General features: G+C 36.6%; 1 protein-coding gene across 8 annotated transcripts in view; it reads right to left on the bottom strand.

The window, feature by feature from the left end:
- LOC149806557 (uncharacterized) overlaps positions 1 to 15,370 on the bottom strand; it is a 176,359-nt gene that overhangs the window by 82,363 nt on the left and 78,626 nt on the right. For all 8 annotated transcript variants that reach the window (XM_089954581.1, XM_089954591.1, XM_089954603.1 and 5 more), the window contains 2 exons: positions 9,957 to 10,166; positions 4,061 to 4,219 (listed from right to left, as the gene is read on the bottom strand). In XM_089954581.1, coding sequence (XP_089810707.1) covers positions 4,061 to 4,219; positions 9,957 to 10,166 — 369 coding nt within the window. The remainder of the gene's footprint in view (positions 1 to 4,060; positions 4,220 to 9,956; positions 10,167 to 15,370) is intronic.

Genomic DNA, 15,370 nt, shown 5'->3' with positions numbered 1-15,370 from the left:
ACATAGATAAATAGATAGATCGATAGATAGATAGTCAAACAGATGACAGACAGACAGACAGACAGACAGACAGACAGACAGATAGATAGATAGATAGATAGATAGATAGATAGATAGATAGATAGATAGATAGATACTGTAAATTCATTATTTTTCATGAGGTACTAATTTGTTTAGTTTTTGTAAGTTAGCTAGACCATAAAATTAAAGTCATACTGAAATATGAACCAAACAAGTATTTAAAGCAAAGCTGCACCAAAAAAAATCACTACCAACCCTCCACTGCAATGGTAAATCATCACTCATTTGTTTCTTTTAATATCAATGGTATTTATCATGCTGGAAAATATATATCATGACACATTTGCAAAAGATGAGAAACAATAGAAATCAATTAATAATGAAATTGAAATCTCTGTACTAATGTAATGGCTAACCGAAACTATTTGTTTCTTTCTGAAGCACAAATTATACCCATTTATAATAATACTTGCTAAACCTTTATACATTCCAACAAAATTTGGAAAGATCTGAGGAGTGTTAACTGGATTAAAGTTCAAGAAAAAAAAACCCATGTAAATCAGGTAAACAAAATTATCCTTGAATAATGTTAGTACCTATTTATCCACAAAAGTATCAAACAAAAAGTACTGATCATGAAATCACTGTATCATTGACTGTTAAACACCGTTCCATATTCAATAGATATATTAATACAAAAGTAATTGCCATCTCTGATTTAGTTATTTCATGAATATGAAAAGCATTTGTTCTATGCTGATCACAAGCACTATTCACTGTCCCACTGAAAAAATGGAACAAAAGTGCACATTGTTGTTACTAAATACGGTGCATACATGTTAACTAACTGCTGAATAATCAACAGATCATCAGACCCTTTTCATCAAGTCCATCAGATGTGTCAAAAGATAATCCATTTAGTCTTAATTATCTCAAATGTACTTATAAGTTGAGTCAAAATGGAAACAACAAAGATCCTCATCTGCTGTTCTAAAATGTTCATGCAGATTAGGGTCAATGTTGTTTGTTCAAGTGATTACGCCTAACAAACTGCATAGACCCAGATCTGCCAAAGCATTATGCAATGAAAGATCTGGATCTGTGCAGTTTGCAGTTGGACTAGACTTATAAGTAAGTACATAAGGTTGATTTTTCTGGTCACCTATCTAAGAGTACATTTCCATTTCCACTGTTCTCCCATTTATTTCCTTAGTCAATCACCTGGACCAAATACCACTCAAGAAAGCATGATTTGAGTTCCTTTTTGTTGAATTTTGTTGACAGTATGTTTCAACAGCAGACATTTTAAACACTGAAGAATAGCAAAATTAGCAGTATATGATACATCTATTTCTTATTTAATAGTCCTCTTTGTAGAAACTAGTAGGTATGGTCTACTCTGGATATTCCTGACCAATGGATCTCAGTAAACTGGACCTTTATCATGGTACACAGACTTGGACTAAAGTTACTGTAAAAAAACCCACTATTTTGTCATTTGAATTACAATGACCAAGAACTCTAAAATCTAGACCAAATGATTAATAGATTTTTTCTTATTACCCAAAGCAAGTGCAAATCATCCACAAAATTTGGTCAAGGAACTTATTCTAGAATAAAAGTTATTCTTCAAAACCCCCCTTATTTGCCACAATGACCTTGATCTTGTGACTTTAATCAAAATAGATCTCTTCCATATCTTATGTTCAAGCCCTCCACAAACTTTGGTCAAGGTCAACTGTCTAAAACTAAAGATTTTGTGCTGAAAATCATTTCTGTTCTTTTAATCAAAGTGATCTTGCTCTTTGCCCTCAAAATTAATAGAGTTCTTTGTTATCCAATGTGGAAGAAATCAAAAAACATTTGGTGATGGTGCACTGTAAACAACTTCCATTTTTGTGGCGACACCATTTTGCATTTTTCAACCAAAGCGACCCTGACTTTAGACCCCCCTAAAAACAAAAAGGCTTCTACCTTACTTCAAGTGCAAGCCATCCACAAAGGTTAGTCTAGTTCTGTCATGAAGAAGCAAAGATTCTGTGTGGAAACCTTATTTTTTTCAGTCACAATGACCTTAAGCTATTGGCCAAAAATCAATATTTGCTTCCTTACCCCATGTGCAAGCCATCTATAAATTTTGGTTCAGGTCTGAAATGTGGAACTAATTTACTGTGTGGTAACTAACTGTCTTTCTTCTTTCAATCAATGGCCTTGACCTATCATCCCAAAACTGAAATGCTTCTTTCTTACACAAAACGAAAGCTGTTTACAGAGTTTAGTGATGGTAGATGGTGGAGAACTTGAATTACTGAGTGGAAATGAAATAAGAAGCTGACAGGCAGGTGGATATATGGTTTGACATCATAACATGATGTGCTTTGATTTATGTAGGAAAAACTGCCCAAATAATTGCACTGTGTATGCCCATGCTACAACATTACAATGTCAAGAACAAGGACAAACATGCTTAGTTTACTAAATCACCAAATTATTTAAAGCACAAGAAATGAAAATGTATTTCTACACCTTTAGCAATTTTTGAGAATGCTCAGAACAAATGACAATAAGTACAAATGAAAAATGAATAACATTTATTACTACTGCACATTACACTGAGCAAAGAACCTCTGTTGTTACTGCTCCAGCAGTGAAGGCAAACTGAACATGTTACAGCAAAACCATGTATGCAGAACCATGTCTGCCATTCCACATGTAATATCTTAACGAATACAGATCTGTCATAGCCATGAAATATGTTAGCCAATGTAGATCTGTTAATGCCAATGTAATATCTTAGCCAATATAGGTTTGTCATTGCCCATGCAATATCTTGACCAATATATATGCCATTGCACAGCCAACAGAGATCTGTCATTATCCATGAAATATCTTAGCCAATATAGATCTGTCACTGCCCATGCAATATCTTAACCAATATAGGTTTGTCATCGCCCATGCAACATCTTAGCCAATATAGGTTTGTCATTGCCCATGTAATATATTAGCCAGTATAGATCTGTCATTGCCCATATAATATCTTAACCAATATAGATCTGTCATTGCCAATGTAACATCTTAGCCAATATAGATCTGTCATTGCCCATGTAATATCTTAGCCAATATAGATCTGTCATTGCCATAATATGTTCTAGCTGATACTTGTGTCACAGCCCATCTGTATGCCAATTGGTATAACCAACATAAATACAGATTATGTTAAGAAAATTGCAGTCCATCTACCTCTGATCTGACGGCCAGTTTAATACAATGACCTGTATGATGATCTTTTTATAAACATCACTGAAAATTCCACTATTTAAAGGTTGGGTTAATCAAAGATTAACCAATGACAACCACTGTGTTGATTTATTGACATGTTATATTGTATATATCAAGTATAGTGATCAGACACTACACATGTTTTTGGTTACTTCGTCTGCTGAATCTTTGAACACTAGTTTACAACTGGGGAAAATATTAAAAATGAGTTCAAAGATGACAAATTCAAAACAATGGATGCAAGGATAACAACAGTTTACTTGATGATTCATGAGACCAACAAATATGAATACAGTGATAACAATAATATATTTCATCTGTTTTGATGCATTTACTACATAATCAAAGGCTTGGCATACTAATTAGGGCGATGAAAGTTTTATATTGCTACATTTCATACACAATTATACAAGAAGCATATTGGGAATACAGCAATGAAAGAACAAGTTAGGCTATGTGAAGTAATGCTTGTAGATTAAGCATACTTGCACAAGATGCTTTTGAACCATCCATGGTCTCCTGAAAATCCATAAAAAAATGTTCTCAACTTGATGCCTAGGGGCAGATTTCAAGGCAGTAACCATTTCTATATCTATAAAGAAAGAGAGAGAGAGAGAGAGACAGACAGATGGACAGACAGAGAATCAGAAAGACAGACAGAGAGACAGAGACATAAGGTAACAATGACACACAGACAGACAGACACATGCTGCCATTTGAGATAAGTGTGCACAAGGAGATAGATGCTGAAAATTCCTACCTTTTGAAGAAAATCCTGATATTCAGCCTGCTGCTTCTGCTGCAGTTCCTTTCTGTATTTCTCATACTCATCAGAACTGTAGTGATGACTCTTGGGAAAATCAGAGGGTCCAGGTGGAGGTAACTCATCAGCGTGAGGTCTATATTTTTCTGACTCCCTCTGAAAAAGCAGAAAACCACATGCCATAAATACATTTTTCACAATTTTATTAGGGGTTCCACTGATTGTAGTTTTGAAAGACCCGGACATCCATGGTTGGAAATCTGGAAGTGGAAAATAGCTAAAGTCCCATGATCATACTTACCAGAAGACATATAAATTTAATAATGTTTTTTAAAATTTTCTGTAAACAACAAAAAATATTAAATTGTAAAGTAAAAAGTTTTTAGAAAAAGATATTTCTTACAGCATCTGGATTATATATATAAATATATATATATATATATATATATATATATATATATATATATATATATATATATATATATATATATATATATATAACACAATTTAGCTTTTAAAAGAAAAGTTGTATCCCTAACAGAACAAGAAACTAACTAATAATTGTATAGCATTTATACATTGCACACTTTGCCTGTATTAAGGTCTATTTAGAATAACACTTAATAACTGTTCATATAATGTATAATAATGATTATAAAATCTTGATGACTGGAAGAATTGTACAATTGATAAATTTACTAATTCAGGACCATAAACAAGATACCTTATAAAGTTTCTAATTACTCAAGGCCATCACAAATGTCACCATATATATATATATATATATATATATATATATATATATATATATATATATATATATTATTGTTATAAAAATGGTACTGGTTTCAGAAGAAATATCCAAAGTCATTATAATTATTTGTTCTTGGTTTATCATTTTATAAGTCTCTGCAAATTTTGAAATTTCATGCATTTGTCAGCACAGTCAAGCTGACATCTGCTCTGGTAGGGGGCCCCAGGTGGTCCAGTGTTCTAAAGCCTCACCTTTACCACTCACTACCATCTCAACTCTTGTCATGTGGGTTTGTTGTTGTTGTTGTTGTTGTTGTGGGGTTTAACGCCATTTTTCAGCACATGATAGGCTATACATGGCGGCCAGTATTAATGGTGGAGGAAGAACCCGGAAAAACCTCGGAAAGAACCACCGACCCACGAGAAGCTACTGGCAAGCTTTCTCACATACCCACTCATGTGGGTTTAAGACTCAGGCTCAGCCAATGTGGGTATGTGAGAAAGCTGCCTGTAACTTCCTCTAGGTCGGTGGTTCTTATTGGAGGCAGCCATATATAGCATATTTTGCTGTGAGAAATGGCAATAACCCCCAAAACAACAAAATTCTGCTCTCATAAAAACTGGTTAGGTAGTCATAGATGGATATAGATGGTACTGTATATAACTGTTTAAAAGTTGAATCAAACTACAAACAATAAAGATCCTTATGCTGTAACACAATGCACCTGCACATTAGGGTTTATGTTTGTTCCACTAATAACTCGTAACAAAACTGCACAGTCCCAGATCTGCCAGCACATTATGTGAGTATATAAGTATTCAACCATTCTGAACAATGGCAATTACTCTCAAGGGTGAATGCAATTAGGGTAATCCTTTATGTATGCTACCCAGTGCCCAGTAAGTGCCTGATATACAGATCTTTAGTTGTCATCATTCACTGCCACTTTGAGATCCCCCTACAGTATACTTGTACTTTTATAGTTGTTTGAATGCTACTGGCAATTAATAGGCTGGGTGGTAATAATCAGAGTTTTATGGATAATTTACTGAGATATGCCTAAACTAATGACAGAATACTTTGGACTATTACCTATGTCCACATTAAGCTTACATCATAGTGCCCAGCCAAGAAATGTCATGTGAGTTGCACTGTTTCTTTTTAGGATACTGTAACTCAATTAATAGGCACAATTAACTGACTCTGGAGGCAAAAAGAAAACGCATTTCAGAACTGTTGGGATGAGCTTTATTATTTGGGTGTATAGATGGAGGTATTAGGAAGTCCCTTGGTCAAAACAGCTCTGATGTGATGATAGCATGATAACAAAATACTTTTAACTAGGAGGCTCCGGGGTGGCCAAGTGATCTAATGCACTCAACTTTACTGATTACTGCCATCTCACTCCTGTCTGTATGGGTTCAAGTCTTGGGCTTATCAAATGCAGATATGTGAGAAAGCTTGCCAGCAGCTTCCAGTGAGTCAGTGGTTCTTATCAGGGTTTTCACAGGTTCTTCCTCCACCAGTTAAACTGGCTGCCATGTATAGCATAATCTTGTACTGTGAAATGGCATTAAATCCAAACAAACAACAACAAAATAAACTAATGGTATTAAACCCAAAACAACAACAACAAAATAAACAAAGTTCTTTAAAAATTCTTTTTATCTAACAAAACATACAATCTTCACTTGCTGTTGTAAACCACCATGCTTTTTATTGCATATCTCCCCCACCCCATCATACCAAACTCTCTCATAGATTATGCTCCTTGGGTTGTACCCCAAATTCCAACCACATATATTACATGTCCTCTTCAAAAGATGAAAGCCAGAAAAAAGACTTAAAAATGACAGTGTTAAAAAATTACTTTTGTCACTTTGCAGGTAATTTGTGTACAATGAAAAATAACATTTTCGCCAAACATCCTGTCTGGAATATTAATAATTTGTGTAGTGTACTGATGGACCTGCTCTATGCTGGTTTGAAGTGGGTTAGGCTGCATTATATCCTTGCTCCTAATACAGAATATTTACATGATAATGTGCTTTGTTTTGCAAATAAAGAATACTGGTTGAGAGTCTGGTGTTTGTTTTCTTTTTGTTTTTCTGCGTATGCTGCTGCCATAGGATATAAGTGTGCACCAAGGCCATGCTGTTTTTGACATGCAGACATATTTCCATCTCAGTTATCTTTCTCAGTAAGAGTGACATCCCCTTTTAATGCAAGTAGCTGACCCACTGTATCAAAACAGTGGCAACCGGAAACAGAACTGAAATTAAGGACTCGGTCCTGAAAATTGTATAGCCTCTACATAGAGAAGGAAGTAAACTTTGATTCTTAAAGCAAAATGTTTTGAGAGTAAAATTACTTTAGCCCTGATCTCCACATAGATACTTGTTCACAACTTGAAATTGTTTACCACATGATAATTTACATAAAGTGGCAGAGGAACAAGAATGTCGTGATCCTTCCGAGAAATAAAACTCTTCAGATTTGGTTACCCGCCACTTTCTGGCCTCTCAGCCAGTTGACTGATAAAAAAGCCAGGTTGGCCTAAAGAAATTGAGTCTACAGTTAGGGCAATCAAACCTGAGTTTCAAGGTTTAATGGTTATCTATGCAATTACCAGTACATGATTTTGAGTATATGTAAAATTTTCTTCCAACTTGAACTTTTCCATTGACTTCAAAAACATATTTGGTGTCCAAAAACTGTATGCAATATTGAAAATTAATTGTTGTCGAGAAAATCTGAGGGTTCAGATATTGAGGTATGTTTCATTTCCATCCAATAGTCTCAGATGAAATGTGATTTATGGATAGATGGATGGACAAACAGGGGATATCACAATGTGATAAGCAACTGCTTAACTTGCAATGTATTGAATACACGTACAATACTGCATACAATGCATGCTACAGGGCACTGCTTGTGTATTATTTCTGCTCAGTCCAAAAAGCAACTACAACATGCATATACAGCTGAAAACCTAAAATGTATTAGCAATAGCAATGTAGTGGCAATCGTAAAGATGCATTCGCTCACACCAACAATTTAATGCTTGTATCACAAATGTGTTCTGTTTAGCTTGGAACTACCATACATACTCACCTGTAAGTTAAGTCCACCTGTAAAATGGCTAGACCCAGATCTGCCATCGCATAATGTGCCAGCATTTCTGGGTCAAGCAATTTGCTAGAAGTAATCAGTAGAACAAACGACACAGACCACAATCAATAAGTGCATTATGTGACATCAGGGTCTATGTTGTTTGCAGTTTGACCTAAACAAGTACATACGGTACATAAAATACTTGTTTTACCATTAAAATCTAACGGTATCCAGGCTGGCCAGTTTTGCTTCTTTTGTTTTTGAGGAAAGCCAACTGTTGTGAATTGAAAATAGTACTGATGTCACATAATGAGATTCCCATTTTCATTTTTCCCCTGACTTTAAACATGTACAGTATGTGTTCAAATGATTGTTTTCATTTTTGATTAGGTGGTCTGTTATACTAATCTGAGTTAGAAATGGTTTAGGTTGGATGTAAAGGCTTATGGAATGGCAAGAGTACATGTCCTTTGTCAGTTTCATGGATGATTATCCACTTTTGGTGCCAAAAGTAAAGGAAATATACAAACGGTTTGCTTAAAATATTTGACAATTTCGGGACTTAAAAAAAAAAAAATATAGGATAATTATAGCACAATAGTTTAAAAAGAATTTCAGTATAAAAAAAGAAGAACATCACAGAACCAATAAAAGATGATTGACCCATTCTCTCCTTGCATCTTTGCATCTGTCCACCATGCCTCCCATTTATTACAAACATGGCATACAATTACAAAATTTACATTCTTCTGCACTTTCACATATAGAACTGAACAGAAAGTTGGCATGGTCAAAAAAATGAAAGTTAAAAGTATAATACAGAAATTCAACGAAAATTTGCTCAAATATCTGATTTTTATAGAACCCATTTTTTTCTATAGGAATTCTATGATGAACATGATCCATGTATTTTTTAAGAAGCAAACTGTCACATTAATTATGGGTAAGATGTGTACAGCTGCAATAAACAAACTGTACTTTTTGCAGAGTTTTAGCACCAAGATATTCCATATGACATGAAGAACATGCCAAAAATCACCCTAACCTATTTAAAAGTCATCTTATTTGTTTCATAGCAAATTTCTGTCCTCGGATACCCTCTTTTTCCCTAACTCTGGTGTACATTTTTGCAAAAAGTATTTTTGTATTATTCCTCATTTGGTTGGTAGTCATAATCCTTTCATTTCATTTATCTGAATTTCTACTTTCTTTGTGTGGGAATACATCTTTACTCTGGATGTACATAACAGCCATTCAGTTCAAGAGACAAGTTTAAGTGATGCATCTTTGAAGCCAATGATGTCATCAAAAGCAAAAACATTACTTTGTTACACCTTTTGTTTGCACAAAAAAGACAGAAGCTTTGAAGAGTCAACAGCATAGAAACTACTGAAAAAACCAAGCAAAATAAAGCAAGAGAACTAAGTTAAAAAAGATCCTCTATAAAAACACTCGTTTATAGCCATGCGGATTAGTTAGGGCCCTTTTTGAGTTCTGGCTTCAGCCTGTTACAAGCAAGTTAAAACTACTTCACTACGAGTCAGTTGCTGAAGGTGTAGAACTTCATCATAATCATGTTAGGTCACAGAGCAACTTGGCATTCCATGGTGAAAATTCCCTTATATTTCAATATTGAAGATTCTTCTCATCTCGGCTTTTGACAGACAAATCTGCATAACACAGAAATTGGCCTAGCTGTAAAGACATCTCTTTATCTGCATTCCTATCTTCTCTCAACATAAAAACAATAATGCCAGCTTATGTACAAATGCTATTGATGCCACTGTCTGTTGGGTTCTTTTCATATTATAGTGAAATCTAATCTTAGATACTTCTTTCTGGATATACAAAAGTGAAAAGAAGGACCAAACAATTTTGACACTGCCTTGGTTCTTACGCTAAATTTTAAATCTTAGAGAAAGGAGAAAGTCAACATGAAAAACCAAGTACTGCTCTCGGTTACTAATTGTTGAAGATTGAATGTGCATTATAAGATTCCTTGTGAAGTGCTGACAAATCACAAACCTTCACATATTCCTGATAGTCCCTGTGCCTCTCTCCAATTGCCTTTTTCCTCATTTCTTCATACCCATAACCATAGGGAAAATCAAGGTTAGGGGGAGGCTTGCCTCTTCGTGGGTCAGATGGTGTAGATGGCCTGTAACCAGTCTGCAGTGCAAGCGGTGTGCGTCTTGGGGAATGCTGTGCAGGGGGTGCGCCATGAGGGGATTGTGACTGGAGAGGAAGGGAAGGAGGTGTTTGAGGTGCAAGGTTGAGTTGAACCTGATCTTCTGGCCCTATATTTCTGTGTCTGGGATCAGAATATGCTTGTGGTGTTTTAGGAGGGAGTTCTGCTTTAAGATTTTGATCCCTATTCCTTGGTGGTGGGGGTGGTCCTGACTGATATCCCTGTGCAAAAGAGCTGTAGGTAACACACCACACTAAACCTTCACCAATGCTGCGTGTGGTTTCTATGTCAGATATGAGAATGTTTACTGACTTTCCAGTCTTAATCTTGTTCATTGTTAAAGTTAAAACTGTTCAAAATATTAATGAACATATTTTTTGTTCTAAAGTAAATCTTTGTTGCACCATGATTATAAGGAAGAATCTTAATTACTGGAAGTGACTTAGTGATATAAAGAAATAACTGGGTATTGTTTTATATTTATTTCACAAATTTTTCATACATAAGATCTGGAAATGTAAATCAAAACATAACTGATCTGGAAATGTAAATCAAAACATAAATGATTTGGAAAATTCCAAATCCTTACAGTTTGTGTGTGGAATTTTACACATTTTGTTTAAAGGGAAATGGAACTTGCAAAAAGAATAAAAATATAACAGTGAAATAAAAATTAATGAAGAATAAATATCCTGCATCCCTAACCAACCACGAATGTGTGCTAAGTGTGAAAAAAAAAAACCAACATATATTATAAAAAGTTATTATTAAAAAGGCACATTACATGTTTTGTTTAAATTCTGGAAAATAACTATAACTCGTATCAACATGAAATAAAATGTAGATATTGGGATTAAGACAAATTTTAATTATGTAATACTTACCTGTTAATACACTGCTTGTCTCATCTTGACACGAGTCCAAGGTGAATTCCCTCCTCTAATTAATAAATGAAGGTCAAGAACAAAAATAAACAATATCCCAATCTGATAACTAAGTTACCTCGGAGCATGGAGGAAGGTAATAATAACAGGTATAATTTAAATTAGTTACCTGTTGTTACTATGGGAAATGAAACTTCCTCATAACTTTTCCAGTCTAAAGGAGGCTAATGGTTACACCAGTAGCTATCCAAGTAGCTGTCCTCCTCATGCCATCTGTAATATCAGTAGGGTGCTCTAATGCAGAAAGAAGGATGGCTTTTTAACAAGTTGCTGGGCTGACATAATCAGGCATAAACTGTAAATGCCTTTGTTTTGGTGTAACAATGAGTACAGGTAGAATGAAAAAAATGTGGAGTGACATTGCCAGCAGGTGGATTTCATATAATCCAGAGGAGAATGATAAAGAACGTCCCAAGATCCAGCAATAACCCTAACTTCACAGGCTTTGAACCTTGTGAAAGAAAGATATATCTCAGGGACAGACTGATAAGCTCTTGATAGAATAATTCACCTAGAAATAGTAGCTGTAAAAGCATCAGATGTACCTCTGGGAGTGAAACAGAGACATTTCTGGCCATTTCTGTTCATTTTTGATTTAGCCAAACAGAAACACAAGGCTTTAAGAAGGGAGATTAAGTTGTAGTTGCCATTCAAACAAAGGCACCTATAAGGCAAGAATCTCATTCATGCTCTATAATGATGCTAAAGAAAGAAGGAAAATCATTTTCACAGTATGTCTCTCCATAAAAACCATACTCCAAAATGTAGTTCAGATAACAAAACTAGACAAGAAAGGTTGCCTAGGCATTAATGAGTGCAGGACAGGTCAGTGAAGCTGAAAATACCTGGTCAGTTTTGAAAGATAATGGCTAGACCCTTTGGTGGCATTCAAAGAAAACTTAAAAGTATTGGAGAGATATGTTTGAGACCTTCATGATGAAAACTTAGCAATGGCTTTTGAAAATAAAGGAAAGAAAACTGCAAATGCAATCAAAGAGGGTTAGATCAGATCAATGCACTATCTATTGCACCAATTACTAGTGCAAAGACCATTCTGTGAGGACTACCCATTCCATGTCTGCCTCATGTATGTAGTCTTCCTAGGGGTACTAGATCTGTTGCCACATTAAAGGCAAGCAAACATATTCTTCTCCAGCACTCATCTTATGAGGGACAGAATCAGTATAATCCTTTCAGGGGGAACATGAACTATCCCTTGATTTATGAAGGAATTCGTCCCAATATAGGTGAAATTTTGAGAAGGAATCAGATTTCTCCTGGTTGGGGATTAACCACAGAAGAGTCACTGTCTTCAGTGACCAATCTCTTAGCAAGGCACATCTGAGAAATTCTGTATCAATCAGTAATTGAAATACTGGATGATAGGAATATCTAATGATTATAAGTGAATTACTATTACTCCCATCACCCTTGTAAAGCCCTCTGTGCAGAATCTAGGTTGAAGGGAAGAACCAAAAGTTAAAAAATAATTTTTCCCCAGAGAAAACTGCATGAATTTCCTGTGTGATGTGAATGTTTATGTAAGCATTCTGTAGGTATATGGAGACTGCAGAGATGTTCACTTTGATGGCATTCCTGACATTTACACATTCTGTAGGTATATGGAGACAGTATGGTATTCCTGATTGAGGCTGACATTTGCACCTTGAAGCATCCTTCCCCAAAAAGCTCATTTAATGGGGAAAGCTTGATGATGAGATGAAATGTTCCCCATTTCTTTAAAACCAGGAAAATCCAGGAACATAATCCCAAAGTTTATTACTTTCTCTATCATCCTCTATTATTTTACAAGGGTTTATATCTCTTCCATTAGAAATTCCATTTTGGTCTCACAGAGGTGGAGGGCCCTAGAAGTAAAGCCAGTAACTCTCTCTTATTGTGGAGAGGACTCATTCATTAACTGTTAGGGCCAACAAAATGTCTGATAAAAGGCCTAGTCTGGCACCTAATGGGATGTCAAGAAGAGAGTAACTTTGTAGGATAGTGTGACTCCCTGAGGCCAACAGTCTCCCTCCTAAGGGAGGCTGGAGGATTCTGTAGACTTCCTGCCCTTGTAACAAATAGCTTTAAAGGTGGTCTAATGGTTCTGTTGGGTACCCTGCTTAAAACACTTTGGCAAGGGACCAATAGGCCTTTTGGGCAGGAATGCTTCTTAGCTAAATTAACCATGCCTAGATCCATGGTCATTAACTGTTTTTGTTTATCCTTGAGATCATGGAAGGCCACTGTATGGATTAAGTCAAAGAATATGGACTTCACATCAGTGGAGTTGCCCTCAACAAATCCTTGCTGTATTCTAGCAAAACCTCTGAATTATCTAAGGCAGCATCCCTGCAGAGATAGTGAAGCTCCACTGAAAATGCCACAGACATTGAAAGTGAGAGTCTCACAGTCTTGGTGATAGCCTCCAGAAGTTTCTGCAAGGTGGCCACTGACTGAGAATCCTCACACAAAAGGCTGAAGGTGGCCATTATTAAAAGATCAGCATGTGAAATTAAGGTAAACAAGGTTGAATCCTTAAGCTCCCAACTTTCAAGTGAAAAGGTAAGGGTCCAGGTCCCTGTTGATATATGTATCTGGGATGCTCCTGAATCTATGACAGGGGGCCTAAGTGGCCAAGCAGGCACAAAAAATGCACTTTGTAGCTGCCCACAAGGGACAGAAAGGTGGTAGAGGGTACTGACCAACCCCTCCCTCTGTCGTCTGGTTACTTCCTGGTCCAGCATCAGCTTCTGCACTAACCTCTTAGCATAGCTAAGTGGAAAAACTGCAAAAAAGGTCGGATTTTTTCTGAGCCCTGGCAGCATCTCCAAACTGGTAAAGACCTTAGTGTTTGAAGATCTAAAGGCTTCAGAAACATATTTTGGGGAAAGAAGGTGGCAATCTGCTCTCAATGCAAGCAGAGATGAGTGGTGGCTCCTTCTCTTTATGCTTCGTTAACAAAGCTGGAGGCAAAAAATAAGGAAGGCCTCCTGCCTGCTTGGTTTGCTGACCAATGGAGCCATGGGAAATTCATCCATAGTGCCAAGAATATATTCCAGACTAACCGCATAGTGGTGGGAGTCAATAAGTACCATAGAAATTTAATGGGAACAGAGGGTGAAATGGGGGATCAATATCATTATTCACTGACATCTTGAGGGCAAGCCATCTGATCCTGGGGATTGGTAGTTCAAGGACCAATATCCAATCTATGGTGACTGTTGAATTAAATCCAGTGACCGATGATCAGTGGCCTGGTATCTGGTGCCTAACATCTGGTATCCATCACCCCTCCTGGTTAGAATTGACCAGTGCCTTGAGCTCAGCACCTGGTGTCTGGTGGTCCCTAAGCCCTGTAAGAACTAAGCAGGAATGTAAGGAAAGGAGAGAGTGTTAAATCATATTTCCCCAAAACTTTGATCAGAACAGCAAACTGTTCAATTCTCAGGCTCGTTGGGCAAAGGTCAAACTCTGATGTCCAGTGACCATTAGATAAAGGCTGGTGCTAAGTGTTCTGCCCAATGACCAGTACTTGATGACTGGTGATCAATGCCAGGTGCATGGTGCCCAGTATCCAATACATTGTGACTGACATCTGGTGACCATATTTATTACCCTACCTCATGCCCGGTGACCAGTGCTACAGCCTGGTTCATGGTCATCCAGCAATGAATGGTCAGTTGACAGAGATTGTCTGGAAAATTTTCCTTGCACCACAAAGATGGGGCTTGCTCATGAGTGCTGGAAACTTCCCGAAGGCAGAATGTATCTCTGATCCCTACCAGTTTTAGTGTGTTGACAACTTTCTTGAACCAAAAGTGCTGCTAGTTGTACCTCTTTGGACTGGCATGCTGGTGACTTCCTTACAGCAAGACTTGCCACTGAAACATCCTGGGATTGGCATACTGGTGAGTTCCTTACACTGGGAAGTGCAATTAATCCCTTCTTGATTGGAACTGGTCAGTCATGAAGAAGGGGATGTTTTCTTCCTGCCACAATAGAAACAGCAGCTTTCTGCTAGCTCACTCACTTCATCTGATCACATAGTGCAACATCTGCCCCATGAAACCTTTTAATAGCCATATTTGCCAAACTCTGGCATGCTGAAAGATTGGGAGAAATTTGAAAATGAAACAAATGACAAAATTACAGTAGGTAATACCTACCCCAAAACTGGTAACAACAAGTGGGATAATAATACAGACACACTATTTAACCAGAATCTGCACAAAAATCAAGAAAATGAGAAAATGGGGACACTGATAAATGTAAATAAATGCAACTACTGTGGAAAATCGGTTAAC

The sequence above is a fragment of the Sinohyriopsis cumingii genome, chromosome 1, assembly GCF_028554795.1.
Source record: "Sinohyriopsis cumingii isolate HCF-2022 chromosome 1, ASM2855479v2, whole genome shotgun sequence".
Taxonomy (NCBI): Eukaryota; Metazoa; Mollusca; class Bivalvia; order Unionida; family Unionidae; genus Sinohyriopsis; species Sinohyriopsis cumingii.
Note: the sequence above shows the minus strand (reverse complement) of the source record. Positions and strands in the feature narration are given on the sequence as shown.